General features: G+C 34.9%; 1 protein-coding gene across 2 annotated transcripts in view; it reads right to left on the bottom strand.

Moving 5' to 3' along the window:
- Nucleotides 1-1,145: 1,145 nt before the first annotated feature.
- The window catches only part of LOC132728022 (potassium voltage-gated channel subfamily KQT member 1-like), a 91,690-nt gene continuing 78,406 nt past the window's right edge, over nucleotides 1,146-14,429 (bottom strand). For both annotated transcript variants that reach the window (XM_060713629.1, XM_060713630.1), the window contains exons 10-14: nucleotides 12,346-12,586; nucleotides 11,341-11,425; nucleotides 4,491-4,661; nucleotides 3,804-3,900; nucleotides 1,146-2,548 (exon numbers count right to left, since the gene is read on the bottom strand). In XM_060713629.1, the coding sequence (XP_060569612.1) occupies nucleotides 2,270-2,548; nucleotides 3,804-3,900; nucleotides 4,491-4,661; nucleotides 11,341-11,425; nucleotides 12,346-12,586 (873 nt within the window). In that variant the 3' untranslated portion in view covers nucleotides 1,146-2,269. The remainder of the gene's footprint in view (nucleotides 2,549-3,803; nucleotides 3,901-4,490; nucleotides 4,662-11,340; nucleotides 11,426-12,345; nucleotides 12,587-14,429) is intronic.

Genomic DNA, 14,429 nt, shown 5'->3' with positions numbered 1-14,429 from the left:
CTTAAAATAGATCACTTCTAAATGAAAATGAAAAGCCTATACACAAGAAAATAAAATATATGATAAGATGCATGTATGTAAAGAAAATATCTGTAATATCTTAAAACACATAGGAGCCGCGTCACGACAAAACCAACATAATGGGTTTGCGACCAGCATGGATCCAGACCAGCCTGCGCATCTGCTCAGTCTGATCAGGATCCATGCTGTTCACTGAAAAACCCTTTTACAAGTAGAGAAACTGATAGCGAACAGCATGAATCCTGATCAGACTGCGAGGATGCGCAGGCTGGTCTGGATCCATGCTGGTCGCAAACCCACTATGTTGGTTTTGTCATGACACGGCACATAGATTGGTATATTTACAAAATGAGCATTTAAAAACTGAGCATGTAATTTCATATAATATTAAAATTGTGCATTAAAATAAAATTCTAATAACTGTACAACCCCTTGCTTGTAAATGCCCCACTTGTAATAAATTTCATGAATTTACCATACCAAAATCAGGAAAGTACAAAAATCTTATTTTTAATAAATCAGGCACAAAATGTTTCCTTAGATATATTGATATCTTGAAACAGGGTATAAAATTTTTATTTTATTTGCGAAATAAACTATAAAAAAAACAACAACGTTGGTAGACTCCGAAATAATTGATCCTTTGTTTCACTTTATAAAATTTCATATGAAGAAAATGGAATGTTTAACAGGGTAAATATGGTATGTATTTAATAAGTTATCAGGAAAATTTCTTAAGTATAAATAAAAATATGCATGTATATAAAATACTAAATCTGCTACATAAAATTTGCAGTAAAATTTATCCTTAAAACGATTTGTAAAAATTAATTTATATACGGTATATACATGTAACTATATGAGTTGTATCTAGTGATTTTGGTTAATGTGGATAAAGAAAAGATACTGGCCTAATGAGGTCATTAACTTTATAAATTGAACACCATCATTACTAACAAAACAGTATTGTTGTAAAACTTGAAATACAGTTAAACTTCGTTTTCACTCGAATACCCCCCCCCCCCATTTGCACAGGCCCTCTGAGTTCAAGGGAACAAAGTTTGCCTGTATAGGCGAACTTACACTTAGCAAATTGGCAGTGACTGAATCTGCCTAAGTGACTAGTACAAACCAAGATCTGTTGACATTTGTGCCATCTGATCATGGTCTGCACTGTTCACTTTTCAGTCAGTACACATATTTTACAATTTTCAGTAAAAATGATGAATGGTTTTGTCTAAATTGAAAGACAGACAAGTCCATTAAATATATTTAGAAATATAAGGGTTAATAAATGAGCCACATCATGACAAAACCAACTCAATGGGTTTGCGACCAGCATGGATCCAGACCAGCCTGCGCATCCGTGCAGTCTGATCAGGATCCATGCTGTTCGATTTCAAACTCTATTACAAATAGAGAAACTGATAGCGAACAGCATGGAGCCTGATCAGACTGCGCGGATGAGCAGACTGGTCTGGATCCATGCAGGTCGCAAACGCACTATGATAGTTTTGTCGTGACGCGGTTCAAATGTTTTCCACATGACCCCAAAAGCACTGGACACTTCTCATTTTTATTTTGATATTGAATGATAATCATCCAATACAAGTCAATATATTAAATACCAATCATTAATTAAAAATAAAATTGACACTTTATAAAAATTGTAAAAAATCCAACAGTGAATAAAAAATAAAACGCCTTTATTAAATTAAAGGAAATTTTATTATAGTTCAAAACCAATTTTTATTTTATTCAACAACCTTTTGTAAAAAATATCTTTAAACAAGAGCTCAATGATGAGCACGCCGCTGCACTTTTCTCAATGCTAGATTGTATTGTAAAAGTAAACAAGGGGGGGGCATAATTCTTTAAAACTGATTGGCAGAATTATTTGCTCTTTATACTTAACAAGTATTTCAAATTTGAAGTAAAAACCTCTGATTTTTTTCTTTGAAAAGTGGAGCTAAAACTGTACACAAGTGCTTAAAAAAATCACAATACAGTTATCATGAAACCTGATTAAAATGAGTAAAAAAAGTTCATGTAAGTATAACCTACAAATTGTTTAGACAACAGGTTACACAAATATGAAATTGCACTGAATTTGGCAATTTTCTCCTCAACATTTCCATGGCTTAACTCCCTTTAAAAGGGAACATTCATCGGAAAGTAAGCTGAAAAGGGGAGATAACTTTTCAAAGAATTGTCCAGGAATAGTAGGTTAACAGGGGAAACAACTCTGCTAGGAATCATCTTTCTCTTCAGATATTATTTCTTCTATTGCCTTTTTACTTTTCTCCGAATGATCAACAGTTTGATTTGACTCGAAACTACCGCTGTCGTCTAAACCTTCAGAAGTTCTACGAGGTCTTGTATTGTCTTTATTATCTCTATTTCCAGAACGAGTGCTCTCCCTTGATAAACTTCTTGCATATAAAGGTCTTTCACTTTGTTGCTGAGATTTCACAAGAATGTTTAATAAAACTAAAGTCTGATCCATTTTCTTATCCAACCTAGATACCTGAAACAAAATATAAATTTTTCTTAAATTTCATCTATTACATGGTAGTTCATTCTGTAGAGACAATATGCATATGCATACAGATTTGTTTTAGTACTTTTCAAAATTGGTAATGGATGCTTTCCCATGAATTATAGGTAAATCTATTTTTAGCCATAATGACCACGACCCAATAACCCTGGTAATGTGTTCAAGGGCAGTGAAATATCATTATCACAATTTCAAATATATAAAGATGGAAGGAAGAATGGTGGTGCTAGCAACTTTCATGGTCCATCGAAAAAAACTCTTGGAGCAAAACTTTATATCTTTGATGCAGTATTTTGAGTTTCTGTAAAATGTAACTATTACTAAGTATAATATATTAAGTGTACTGCTTTGAACTTTACAATATACCATGATGGAGCTTTTCATGTGTTTAAAAAGTCACTGTTAATATATATGGTGACTTTTCAGCTTAACTGATGGAGCACAACCTCAATTGCTCACCTTTTCACTTTTTTAGGCACAAGCACACACCCGAGTAGCCGGGTAAAAGGTCATCCAACCTTCAATAGACTGGATAGCTTCTTCAATGATAATATATGATGTGACTAGTGAACTTTGAACCCGAAATAATGGGGAACAAATGACTGGAAAACAGCAACCATTATCACTCAGTCACAGACGCTGCAGATAAAACTTTTCAGAAAAAAAAATGTTCGAGGTAGATTAGAAATGAAAGGCCTATGCCTCTGTTTGTTTTTAGTCAAACCAACACAGTAAAAGTAATTTGACAATCCTCCAGCTTTACTTGTAGGGTAAGACCTCAGGTGCCCCTCCTTCCTTTATTTCAGGTACAAACAGGCATGTGAGTAGAACCACCAATGTTCCATAAGCTAGCATGATAGCTTCTTACTTGAAACATTCCAAAGCTCCTTGCAGGATTCGAACAAGCAGTGGTGATCGGCATGTGATTTGAAGTCAACGACCTTAACCACTCGACCCGGGCTCACTTCTCTCAGTCAGGGATCATCAAAACAAGGAAAAGGGTCCATAATTATATTCATTGAAGGAAGGCTGAGTATTATGGTTTAGGTCCTGACCCGGCTTTCACTAAACTTTCTCAAACTGAAAAAATCTCAATCTCAGTTTCTGCATTGAGAAAAATCTCAGATTTAAGCTTTTAGATTATGACTTTGAGAACCTTAGTGAAAGGCCCGGGAGGTGTTAAACAAGGGGTAAAGGTGCGATGATTTAATGACAATCTTGTTACCTGATGTTCTATAGATGCTACCCTGGAAGAAAGTGTCATTCTATCTTTGTCTTTCATGTTACCTAGGTAACTCGGCTTTCCTAACGTTTGATCTAACCTTGAAAAGCAAAAAAGATAAATTTGTTGTTTTTTTTTTTCAGTTATCTTTACAAAATAATAAACAAACAGATTTTCATTCATTATCAATATTTTAACACTATTCTTGCATCAATGGTTTTAAATTTTATGTAAATTATTCATGCATCATATAAAATATTGTAAAAGTGAATATTTTCGCACATAAAAAAGTTCACGAAATATCAAAATTTAAGAAGTTTTGGAAATTTATTGTAAGGACATGTTCGTGCAGCCAGAATGCTTGTTCATTAAGTTCAATGTTATATTATAACAGGTTTTACAGCACGTTGTTATAATGTAATAATTTAGTCATATGAGCCGCGTCATGACAAAACCAACAAAATGGGTTTGAGACCAGCATGGATCCAGACCAGCCTGCGCATCTGCCCAGTCTGATCAGGATCCATGCTGTTCGCTATCAGTTTTCCTACTTGTAATAGGGTTGGTAAGCGAACAACATGGATCCTGATCAGACTGCGCGGATGCACAGGCTGGTCTGGATCCATGCTGGTCGCAAACCCATTATGTTGGTTTTGTCATGGCGCGGCTCATATGTTGTTTTTTTCTTACCTTCGTTGTAGCTCTTTAATTCTAACCATCATGTTCAAATGACCCTGAGAATACTGTTCTATCACATCCCGTACATCGTATGGTTTACGGGCTTGCTGAAATTTTCTTCTCGCCACAAAGAATTTTATTTTTCTTATTACACGTATCATAACTTTATGAGATTCTGTGAGACTGAAAAAAGAGACAAGAAAAAATTACTGTATAGTTGTATTGTTCAATAAACTTCAGTCTGCTGGCAGCAATGGTTTATAAAGATTTTACACTGTCTGCCGGTACAGACTGGAATATCTAGCACGAGTGGTAACAAGGCTCTGCCGAGAGCTAGATATTCAGGTCTGTTACGACAGCCGGTGTTAGATTCTTTTTCTTGCATATAACATATCAATCATAACGGTGAAATGATGTTATTCTAAGAATGCAATTCATTCATATAAGACGCGCAGGAATGAGGTCATTTACATCACGCAACTTTCTTACACTGGGGATGACAGACAGGTTTTCTAGCACCTGTATAAATGGTAGATAATCCTGTCTGATAATGCAAGAATATAATACTTGTGTGACCAATGTAAACCAACATCAGACGGCATAGAACATCGGACATTTGAAATTTCCCTAAAAGTGTCTCTAAAATGGATAAATGGTCTAGCCCAGACTGAAAGACAAGTCTAAGATTTCTACTGTGGTAAGAGTTAAAAGATGTATGTACGAGGGACGGTCAGAAAATATCCGGACTTTTCATGCTCCTCTCTTTCCACGTGCAGCTATATACACACATTATATATTGGTGAAAACTACATTCATTCGCCAATAACGTGGTCAGTTTATTTTCAATGATAGTTGTGTATACACAGTATTTTGCCCTCTGATATATGATAGGTGTTTCGTCTATCATGGACTCTTTGTTAGAGGAACAACGCTCTGTAATAAAGTTTCTGGTTGCAGAAGGTGAAAAGCCCTGCCACATCTTTCAGAGGCTTAAAAAAAGATTTTCTGATAAATGTGTATCACGTTCAACCTTCTACAACTGGGTTTCTCAGTTTCGTGAAGGCAGAACAAGTGTTTGTGACAGGCCTAGGACTGGGCGGCCACCTGAGGCGGTGACCCCAACAATGGTAGCAAATGTTAAAGCTTTTGTCAACAAAAATCGTCAAGTAACTTTGGAGGAGGTAGCCAACAAGTTTAGCATCGGTAAGGCATCGGCACACAAGATTTTACACGAACACCTAGGCATGAGCAAGGTAAGTGCCAGGTGGGTGCCTAGACAGCTGTCCGCAGATCAAAAGGCAACCAGAGTAACCAATGCAAAAGAACATTTAAGTCGTTTTAATCGTGAAGGAGATAAGTTTTTGAACCGCATTATCACTGGAGATGAGATGTGGGTTCATTATTCCGAACCTGAGACAAAAGCTCAGTCAAAGCAGTGGAAACGAGCTGGTTCCCCACCTCCTAAAAAGTTTAAGCTGTCTCCTTCGGCTGGCAAAGTCATGCTTGTTGCCTTTTGGGATTCACGAGGAATGATACTTACTCATTTCATGCCAAAAGGTCAAACTGTCACCGCCAAGTACTATTCTGAAGTAATTCTGAAAAATCTCAGAGAAAAGCTGAAGCAAATGCGTCCCAGGTTAGCACAGAAAAATGTCCTCCTTCTTCACGATAACGCCCCCTCCCATACCGCCGCAGCTACAGTGGAGGTTATCAACTCTTACAAATGGCAATTGTTGTCTCACCCTCCTTATAGCCCAGACCTCGCCCCCTGTGACTTTTATTTGTTTCCAGAACTGAAAAAATTGCTTGCTGGAAAGAAATTATAAGACCAGGGCGGCTTTGATATCTGATGTTACACACAGTACCTAAAACATAGGTCTACGTCATGGTTCACTTCCCCTCGTATTAACCAGTGTTACCGAGAAAAGGGCAGGATTTTATGATAGCAACTCTCCAAAAACTGATTTTGAGTTTTGCTGCAGTATCCGAACAGAAAATTTAGTTTGGAGTTCATTCCTCAGTGTTATGTATCAGACTGCAATGATTTACAACGTGACCCAATCCTATGTAACTGTTGGTAAAGGCAAGTTCTAATTGTTGCTAACATTCAAAGAACAGAGATAATCAATAAAAGTTAAAACATTCATAAAGTCAGCCAAGCGAAATAGTTCCAAACAATGAATACAACCTGTTACTTATAACTTATTTATAAAACCATTTTCAACAAATATTGGTATTCGTCTCTGTTTACAATATCCAATTTGAGAACTTGAGTACTGTGATTTTTATCTCCAGACAGAGGGACTACTTTTATTAATAATTCATATTCTAAATGCCGTGTTCAAAATTTTCAAGTAAATAATGTATAAAATAGGAGTTTAATGCAACACTGTACTATCATGTTAATTAATTTCACCGACCTACGATAGTGTTGAGTGAAAAACCTTCAAAGTCGACAGTTTAAGCCTTTGTTCACTATTTCCCAACCAGTGATACGATATGAGCTCATCATGCATGTTTTTGTTGGTTTTGATTTGTTTGGTTTCCCGTAGAACTAACACAGTTTAGACAGGAAAGATGATATTGGCTTACCTAGAGTGTTACAAACTTAAAGCAACACCAGGGATCAAAACCATCTCATCTGCTGCAGCTTAGAGATTATAACATAGACTCTAGTAATTCGAACCCATTTATTTAAGTCGCCTCTGACAATCACGCAATCCCTTAGCCATTAGGCGGATGCATGTTTTTGAATTTTGTTCATTGTTAATTTTAGGGAATTCAGGATCAAAAGTTAACCTTTATGAACCTTCTGAATTTTAGTAATAGATTGCGTTTCTTTGAACTTGGAAGAGTACATTACAATTTAAAGGAATTTCAATAACAAAATCCAAAAATTACGCTATAAACAGTATAGAGCCTGAATCGATAAGTCACAAAAAAAGAGAAAGTACATATTAGGGATGGTACTGCAATAGTTACAGTCTAACTTGCCCATGCGACCACGCGTATTAAGCGACTTTTGTCTTATGCGACCACTTTAAATTCACCCGATCATTTTCTCTCTATATCTTTAATGTATTAAGCGACTTTTCCTCAATGCGACCAGCGACCAATAATTAGTCACCAAATTGAGATCAATCTTTTCATTAAACGACCACTTTTACCTGTCAAGTGTTCCTGTTTTTTCAGAGTGTGGCTTTGTGATGTCATAAGTGTCAACAATCAAAACACAATATATAAATGTGTGAAAAACTCTTATTTCCCAAACTGTTTTTAGCGTATGCAAATGAAGTTAAATATACGCGCGACGTGTATAATATATCAAATAATATCGTTAGAACAAGCAACCCACCGCCTCTACTGAGACGGTGTATACGCTTCACTGTTGATATTTACTGCATTGAATTAACCTTGACCTTAAACTTGATCAGCAATTAAATTAATCGTAACAATAATATGTAGTTTGTTGATTTCAAATAAAAAATGCACAACAGAAAACACTAGAACTGCCACTATCTTGGCGTGAATACCCCCGCATACCACTTTGTCAGAATCAACAGTGGCCATTTAGAGCGCAAGGACAACCTCCCTGCCAAATCTGAGGTTACTAAGCCAGTGCATTGCTAAGTTATGTATTCTACATGCTTCAAATGTGAAAATGTCAAAATCAATACATTGCAGACAGGACATTCTTTAGCAATTGAGAAGAAAAGCTTTTTTTGTCAAGGTCCCTGTGACCTTGAACTTTGACCCAGTGACCTCAAAATCAATAGGGGTCACCTTATAGTCATGATCAACATCCATGCCAAATATGAAGACTGTGGGTCAAAGGAATCTTAAGTTAATGGGTGGACAAACTTTTTGAAGTCAAAGTCCCTATGACCTTGACCTTTGATCCAGTGACCTCAAAATCAAAAGGGGTCATCTACTAATCATGACTAACCTCCATTCCAAATATGACGACTGTGGGTCATAGGAATCTTAAGTTATTGGACGGACAAACTTTTTGAAGTCAAAGTCCCTGTGACCTTGACCTTTGACCTGGTGACCTCAAAATCAATAGGGGTCATCTACTTATCATGACTCACCTCCATGCCAAATATGACGACTGTAGGTCAAAGGAATCTTAAGTTATTGGGCGGACAAGCTTTTTGAAGTCAAGGCCCCTGTGACCTTGACCTTTGACCTGGTGACCTCAAAATCAATAGGGGTCATCTACTAATCATGACTAACCTCCATGCCAAATATGACGACTGTAGGTCAAAGGAATCTTAAGTTATTGGGCGGACAAGCTTTTTGAAGTCAAGGCCCCTGTGACCTTGACCTTTGACCTCAAAATCAATAGGGGTCATCTACTAATCATGACTAACCTCCATGCCAAATATGAAGACTAAGGGTCAAAGGAATCTTAAGTTATTGGGCGGACATGAAAAAACCGACGGACGGCCGGACGGCCGGACGGACGGACAAGCTGATTCCAGTATACCCCCCTTACAACTTTGTTGTGCGGGGGTATAATTACACTTATTAGGGTTTTCGTGTTGGAGACAAGGAGAAGCAACAGAGAAGTTTAAAAATTCTGGAAAAATGTCAAACACGTATGTTTTTGTCAATATATATCAGAAAGTTAATTTTTAATTTTAGCATCTATTTTATTTAAATTATCGGAGCATTCTAATTATTAAACATTTATATAAATGAATTGAAAAACATTCCTGCCAAAAAAGAAAGATGTCATGTATAAATTTTGACTTTTTTATCATGCTTTGTCTTAAAAGACCATTTCACTAAGCGACCATTTTTGATGTTTCCCTTGCACGGTCCTCTTAATAGACGTTTGACTGTACCTATACCAAAATAAAATCTAATATCTGTATGCAGAAATTCTACAAGTTACTATTTTGTTAATTCAGCAAAAAGAGATAAAAATATACATGTATATCTGTAACAATATAGATGAAATATGAAGAACCATATAAACAAATATGAAAATCAATGCTTTCACACTTGGTAGGAGGTCCAAGTGGCAGTTTTGGTGTAGAAACTGAGAAATAATGAAAGTTTGTGGGCATAGCAACATAAAAATAAATCAACATTACAGAAACTAGGTGTGATGTTTTAACATCATAAACTTTCAAAATGCCATGAATTTTCCATGGTTACAGTTTGTAAACATGAGTATAGAATAACATTTTTCACTTTCTGCCACAAACAAAAGACTATAAAATATTTTTTCTATTGAAATGACTTACATTTATTTCCCGAACATCTTAAGATTCAAATTTTAATGTAAATTCAAGTCAATGTAGATATGTACATTGTTATGTATCATACACGATTATTTATACAGCAATATTGATGATGTATATACGTATAATAATAATTCCATGTGAATATTATTAATGTATATATGTTTAAGGTGGCTTATTGGTGTAATGTTAAATTATTTATTTAGTTATTTGTAAATTGTCAAACACATGTCAGCATAAGGTCGTTGACTTCAAACCACTTGCCCCTCACCACTGTGGGTTCGAATCCCGACAGGGACTTTGGATTTTTCATGTGAGGAAGCTTTCCAGCTAGCTTACGGAACGTCGGTGGTTCTACTCAGATGCCCGTTCGTGCCTGAAATAATGCACGGACGGGCATCTGAGGTCTTCCTCCACCAGTAAAGCTGGAAACGTCGCCAAATGACCTATACCGTGTCGGTGTGACGTAAAACCCAAACAAACAAACAAACAAATGTCACCATAATAAAATATTTACGTTCTTACTTACTTAATATTATGTATTATGTTATGTTGAGAATATTTCAAAAATTTTGATGAAATTTTCCCTTAAAGTGACAAATGGTTTTGTACAGATTGAAAAATGGACAAGTCCATTTAAGAAATTTAGCGGGATGTACATAATTCTTGAGAAGGGAATGGCTTAATTAATGTGATGGTATGAAAATATGTGAGAGTGAAGTTATATCAATACCCAATGAAGCCATATCACTTTATATTTTTAGGTCCTTCTCAAGTGTTAACTAGTATAATCAAATCGTACTAATACGATATTTTATCACATAGCCTATGGTACAAGAGTGTCATGTAATAAAGCCATTTATAAAAACGATATAACACTGGTGTAATAATACTTTGACGTGACGTCATTTGCATTATATACAAACATAGTGTTATTTAAGCGCACTCATGTTAGCATTACACTATAGGTGCGTCGATGAAAAATGACTCTTTTAAACTGTATCGCATTCTCTTATTTTGAATATGTGATAGGTAGAATATCATATTCGTGTAGGTTCAATACTAACTTTATTGAACTCATTGACTTGAACAATACCATGCTCGCATGATATGAGTTTCTTCGACTTGTTCAATAAATTAAGTTTTAAACTACACTCAATCAATATCATCTGTATTAAAGAAGCTCCACTCAGTTAAAAGAAAGAAGCCTTAAATCATGAACTATGAAATTTTTACATAGATAAAGTGAAACACTAAAAATTCCAAAAATCTGAAAAAAATATTAAAATATACACAGAATACAATTGAATATCTATTTTTGTGTGAGATTCTTAACCTGATTGGAGTGAAAAGCATTAATTGAGATGCTTTACCATTTTGAACCATATAAATGATTCTTCAGGAGATCAGGTATGACAGAATTATCTTTAAATTTGCATACAAGCTATCAATGCTCCAGACCTATATCAAACTGTATATAAATCTTGGAAAAATATTTCAAGTCCCATCATATCAAAAATCTTCAGTGGAGTCCCTTTAATAGTTTAAAGAAAGAAGATACAATGGTAGATGTTTTGAAATACATTACAAAAGTGTATAAGATATCTTACTGTTCAGGTCTAGAGACCATGTGATAACCAAAATCATCATCTATAGATGTGTCCTGTACTGGATGTTGATACTGACTATTTACATCTGCAAGAAGTGAAAAATACAAATATAAGTCATTGACTTTTAGTTTAAGTAACAACTGCATAAATGCTATAATTATAATTGTATCATAGTTTGGGGACCTTCCTGTTGAAAGTTACCCGTAGTCCAAAGCATGCCCATTGATTGGCTCATTTTTGCTGGGGTTTACTTATTGTGAGGGCAGAGAAAGGGAAAGCGATAGAAATATTGTATTCAGATGCACGTTCATTGGTTACTTTTTTCAGGGGTTTCATATTGTGACAACAGGGAACATGTTTTTATATTTGACTATGATAGAAAAGAGAAAGAACATCAAAACACTCAGCAATCTGATTGATACTTGGGTGCTACATACAACTCGGAGAGCTTCATGTTTCGATGCTCTTTCTATTAATTATGTAGTTTAAAGTCTTTAAATGAAATTTGACACTGTTGGTGGAAGAAGCTATTTTTAAGCTCATTGTTGTGCCATTGACTTCCTTTGGAACATAAACTTGACAAGCATTTCTATCCTCCACAGATATGGTAGTTTAAGGCTACAGATAGTTTCTTTACATGTGATCATTTAACCAAAAGTAGGAATTCAAAAAATAGCCATGTGGGTCAATTAGTTCCAAATTTAGTATTAAATGTCTATGGACACAAAGGTTCACAACCGTGTTCACTGAATATAAAAAATTTCAAAAGATGAACTTAGTTGCAAAATCAGCTATGTACTAAAAATGTGTCCACATGACATGGATGCCCGTACATTCCACTGTTAGTCTATGGACAGTCAGCTAAAAGAAGAACAGCATTACAGTGAGACGGACGGACAGACAATGGCAAATCTATATGCCATCTTCCCTGTAAGTAATGGAGACATAATAAAACTCAAAAATCTGAATTAAATATTCACTATAGCCTGTGATTAATTTAGTCACCTGAGCAATTCTGTACAATATTTGGAGTATCTGGATTATGTAATTTCTGCGATGAGAATCTACGAGTGAGAAGACTGGCTCTTCTCGCCATGCGACTCAGCGCGTTGTTTGAGCCAGGGTTTGAGCTGAACATGTGTGGATAGTGATGATTATGATGATGATGATGATAAGGATGATAGTGAATCCTCCACGTTGCTTCCGATTTAAACTTAGGGTCGGCGGCATGGCAACGCCATATACTCTGAAAATGAAAAGTACAATGTAAAAAGACATAAAGCTAAAACTGAAAATTTATTATATTGACATAAATTCAAAAACTGTAATATCATGTTGTTTTCATAACATTCCAATCATATCTGCAGATATATAGCTTTGCCAAAAAAGTATCTCTGTTATTTAATGCATATTAATAATTCAAGAAAATCAGACAAAAAAACATAGTTACCCATTGTATCAGAAATTTCCATATAACATTCTCTCAATTTAGATACTTTGATATCACATGCATCAAAAAATTAAACAAAATACATTGTATCATATCATATTGAAAACATGTCAGAGTTATATTGTATACCCATACAATCACAGTGCGTTAATTAACTGGTTAGATTTGATTTGATTGGGTTTTACAACGCACCAACACAGTATAGGTTATAATCATGGCACTTTAAAGTTACCACACTGTCTGTTGGGGATAAATATGGAGTATGCTTGTTGATTGGCTATATTTTTTTAGGGGTTTACTTATTGTGAAGACAGGGAAAGGAATAACGATAGAAAAGTCATATTCAGATGCTCGTACATTGCTTACTTTCTTTTGGGATTTCATATTGTAACAACAGGGAACATGTTTTTATTTTTCTGCATATGATACAAAAAAGAAAGAACATCAAAACACTCAGCAATTTGATTTATACTCGAGGGCTATTTCCCCTCGTACAAATCAGAAAGCCTCGTTTTTCGATGCTCTTTCTATTACATACTTACAAAATAGAAAACAAAATACTCTGCCAATAATAGATGGCCCATGAGTATTTCTTGATACCCTTTGATACAATAGATTATAGCAGCGCCTTGAAAACAATCAAGAACACAGGCATTTAAGGGGCGAAATCTGTATGAAACAGATACAACTCGAGGGCTGATTGCAAAACGGTTTTAAGTCCTTGTATACTTAATACAAATTACTTCAGTTTTGCAGTCAATCCTCAAGTCATTTCTATCTCACATCATTTCAATTCAATAGTTTCGAGTGGATATGATATATATTTTTTCATTATTTCATATATGAATTACAGTGTATGTCCATTTCACCCAAGCCTTTAATACAAAAAATATCTTTCAATCACATCAAGGGATTAATTTTTTGTTTATTTTTCTTATAAAAAAAACTCAACATGGTTTTGCTCCAGTCATGGTTAAGCCATTCAATTTGCTATTATTACCAACTTCTTCAATATAATCATAGTAAATGAGGTACACAACAAACGTTATTACAGATATGGTTTCGATAAATGCTTTTTTTCCTGCCACAATGGAGAAAAAATGGGAAGATATGAAAAAGATCGTAGCCAGATCCGAAATAGAACAACCATACTTTGCATTTCATATGATACGTTTTTCTACTGCTTATGTTCAGTGGTATTACTTAACTTTTCATGAAAATTATTTCCTGCGGGTCAAAATTAAAAAATCAATTTTTTTATAAAATTATACCTCCCAAAAATTTTTTTTACTTCATGTATGAAAATAATCACGCAGCTGATTATCAAAATGTTGCGAGGAGATTTGATTTATGTTTTTAAAAAAATGAAAGGAAAATAAGACAATAAGATAATTTTTTGTAAAAATTTTGAGTCACGTGCACACTACGGTTTGTATCGGCAAAGTTGTATAAAAGAACCAACAACAAAAAAAAATTTAGGTGATTTAATATCAACATCTAGAAACATGAAAAAAGAAATCTCTTGTAGAAGTAACCTGATTGTCTAATTTTTTTAATGACATACATTTAGATGACAGAATTATCCGCCCACAGGAGTGTAAAATCTCTCTTCAGTTGATTTATTGAGTGAACTATGGCT

This window comes from Ruditapes philippinarum, unplaced genomic scaffold (genome assembly GCF_026571515.1).
Source record: "Ruditapes philippinarum isolate M1 unplaced genomic scaffold, ASM2657151v2 ctg74_1_1_1_1, whole genome shotgun sequence".
Taxonomy (NCBI): Eukaryota; Metazoa; Mollusca; class Bivalvia; order Venerida; family Veneridae; genus Ruditapes; species Ruditapes philippinarum.
The sequence above is the reverse complement of the archived record's forward strand: the minus strand, read 5'-3'. Positions and strand labels throughout refer to the sequence as shown.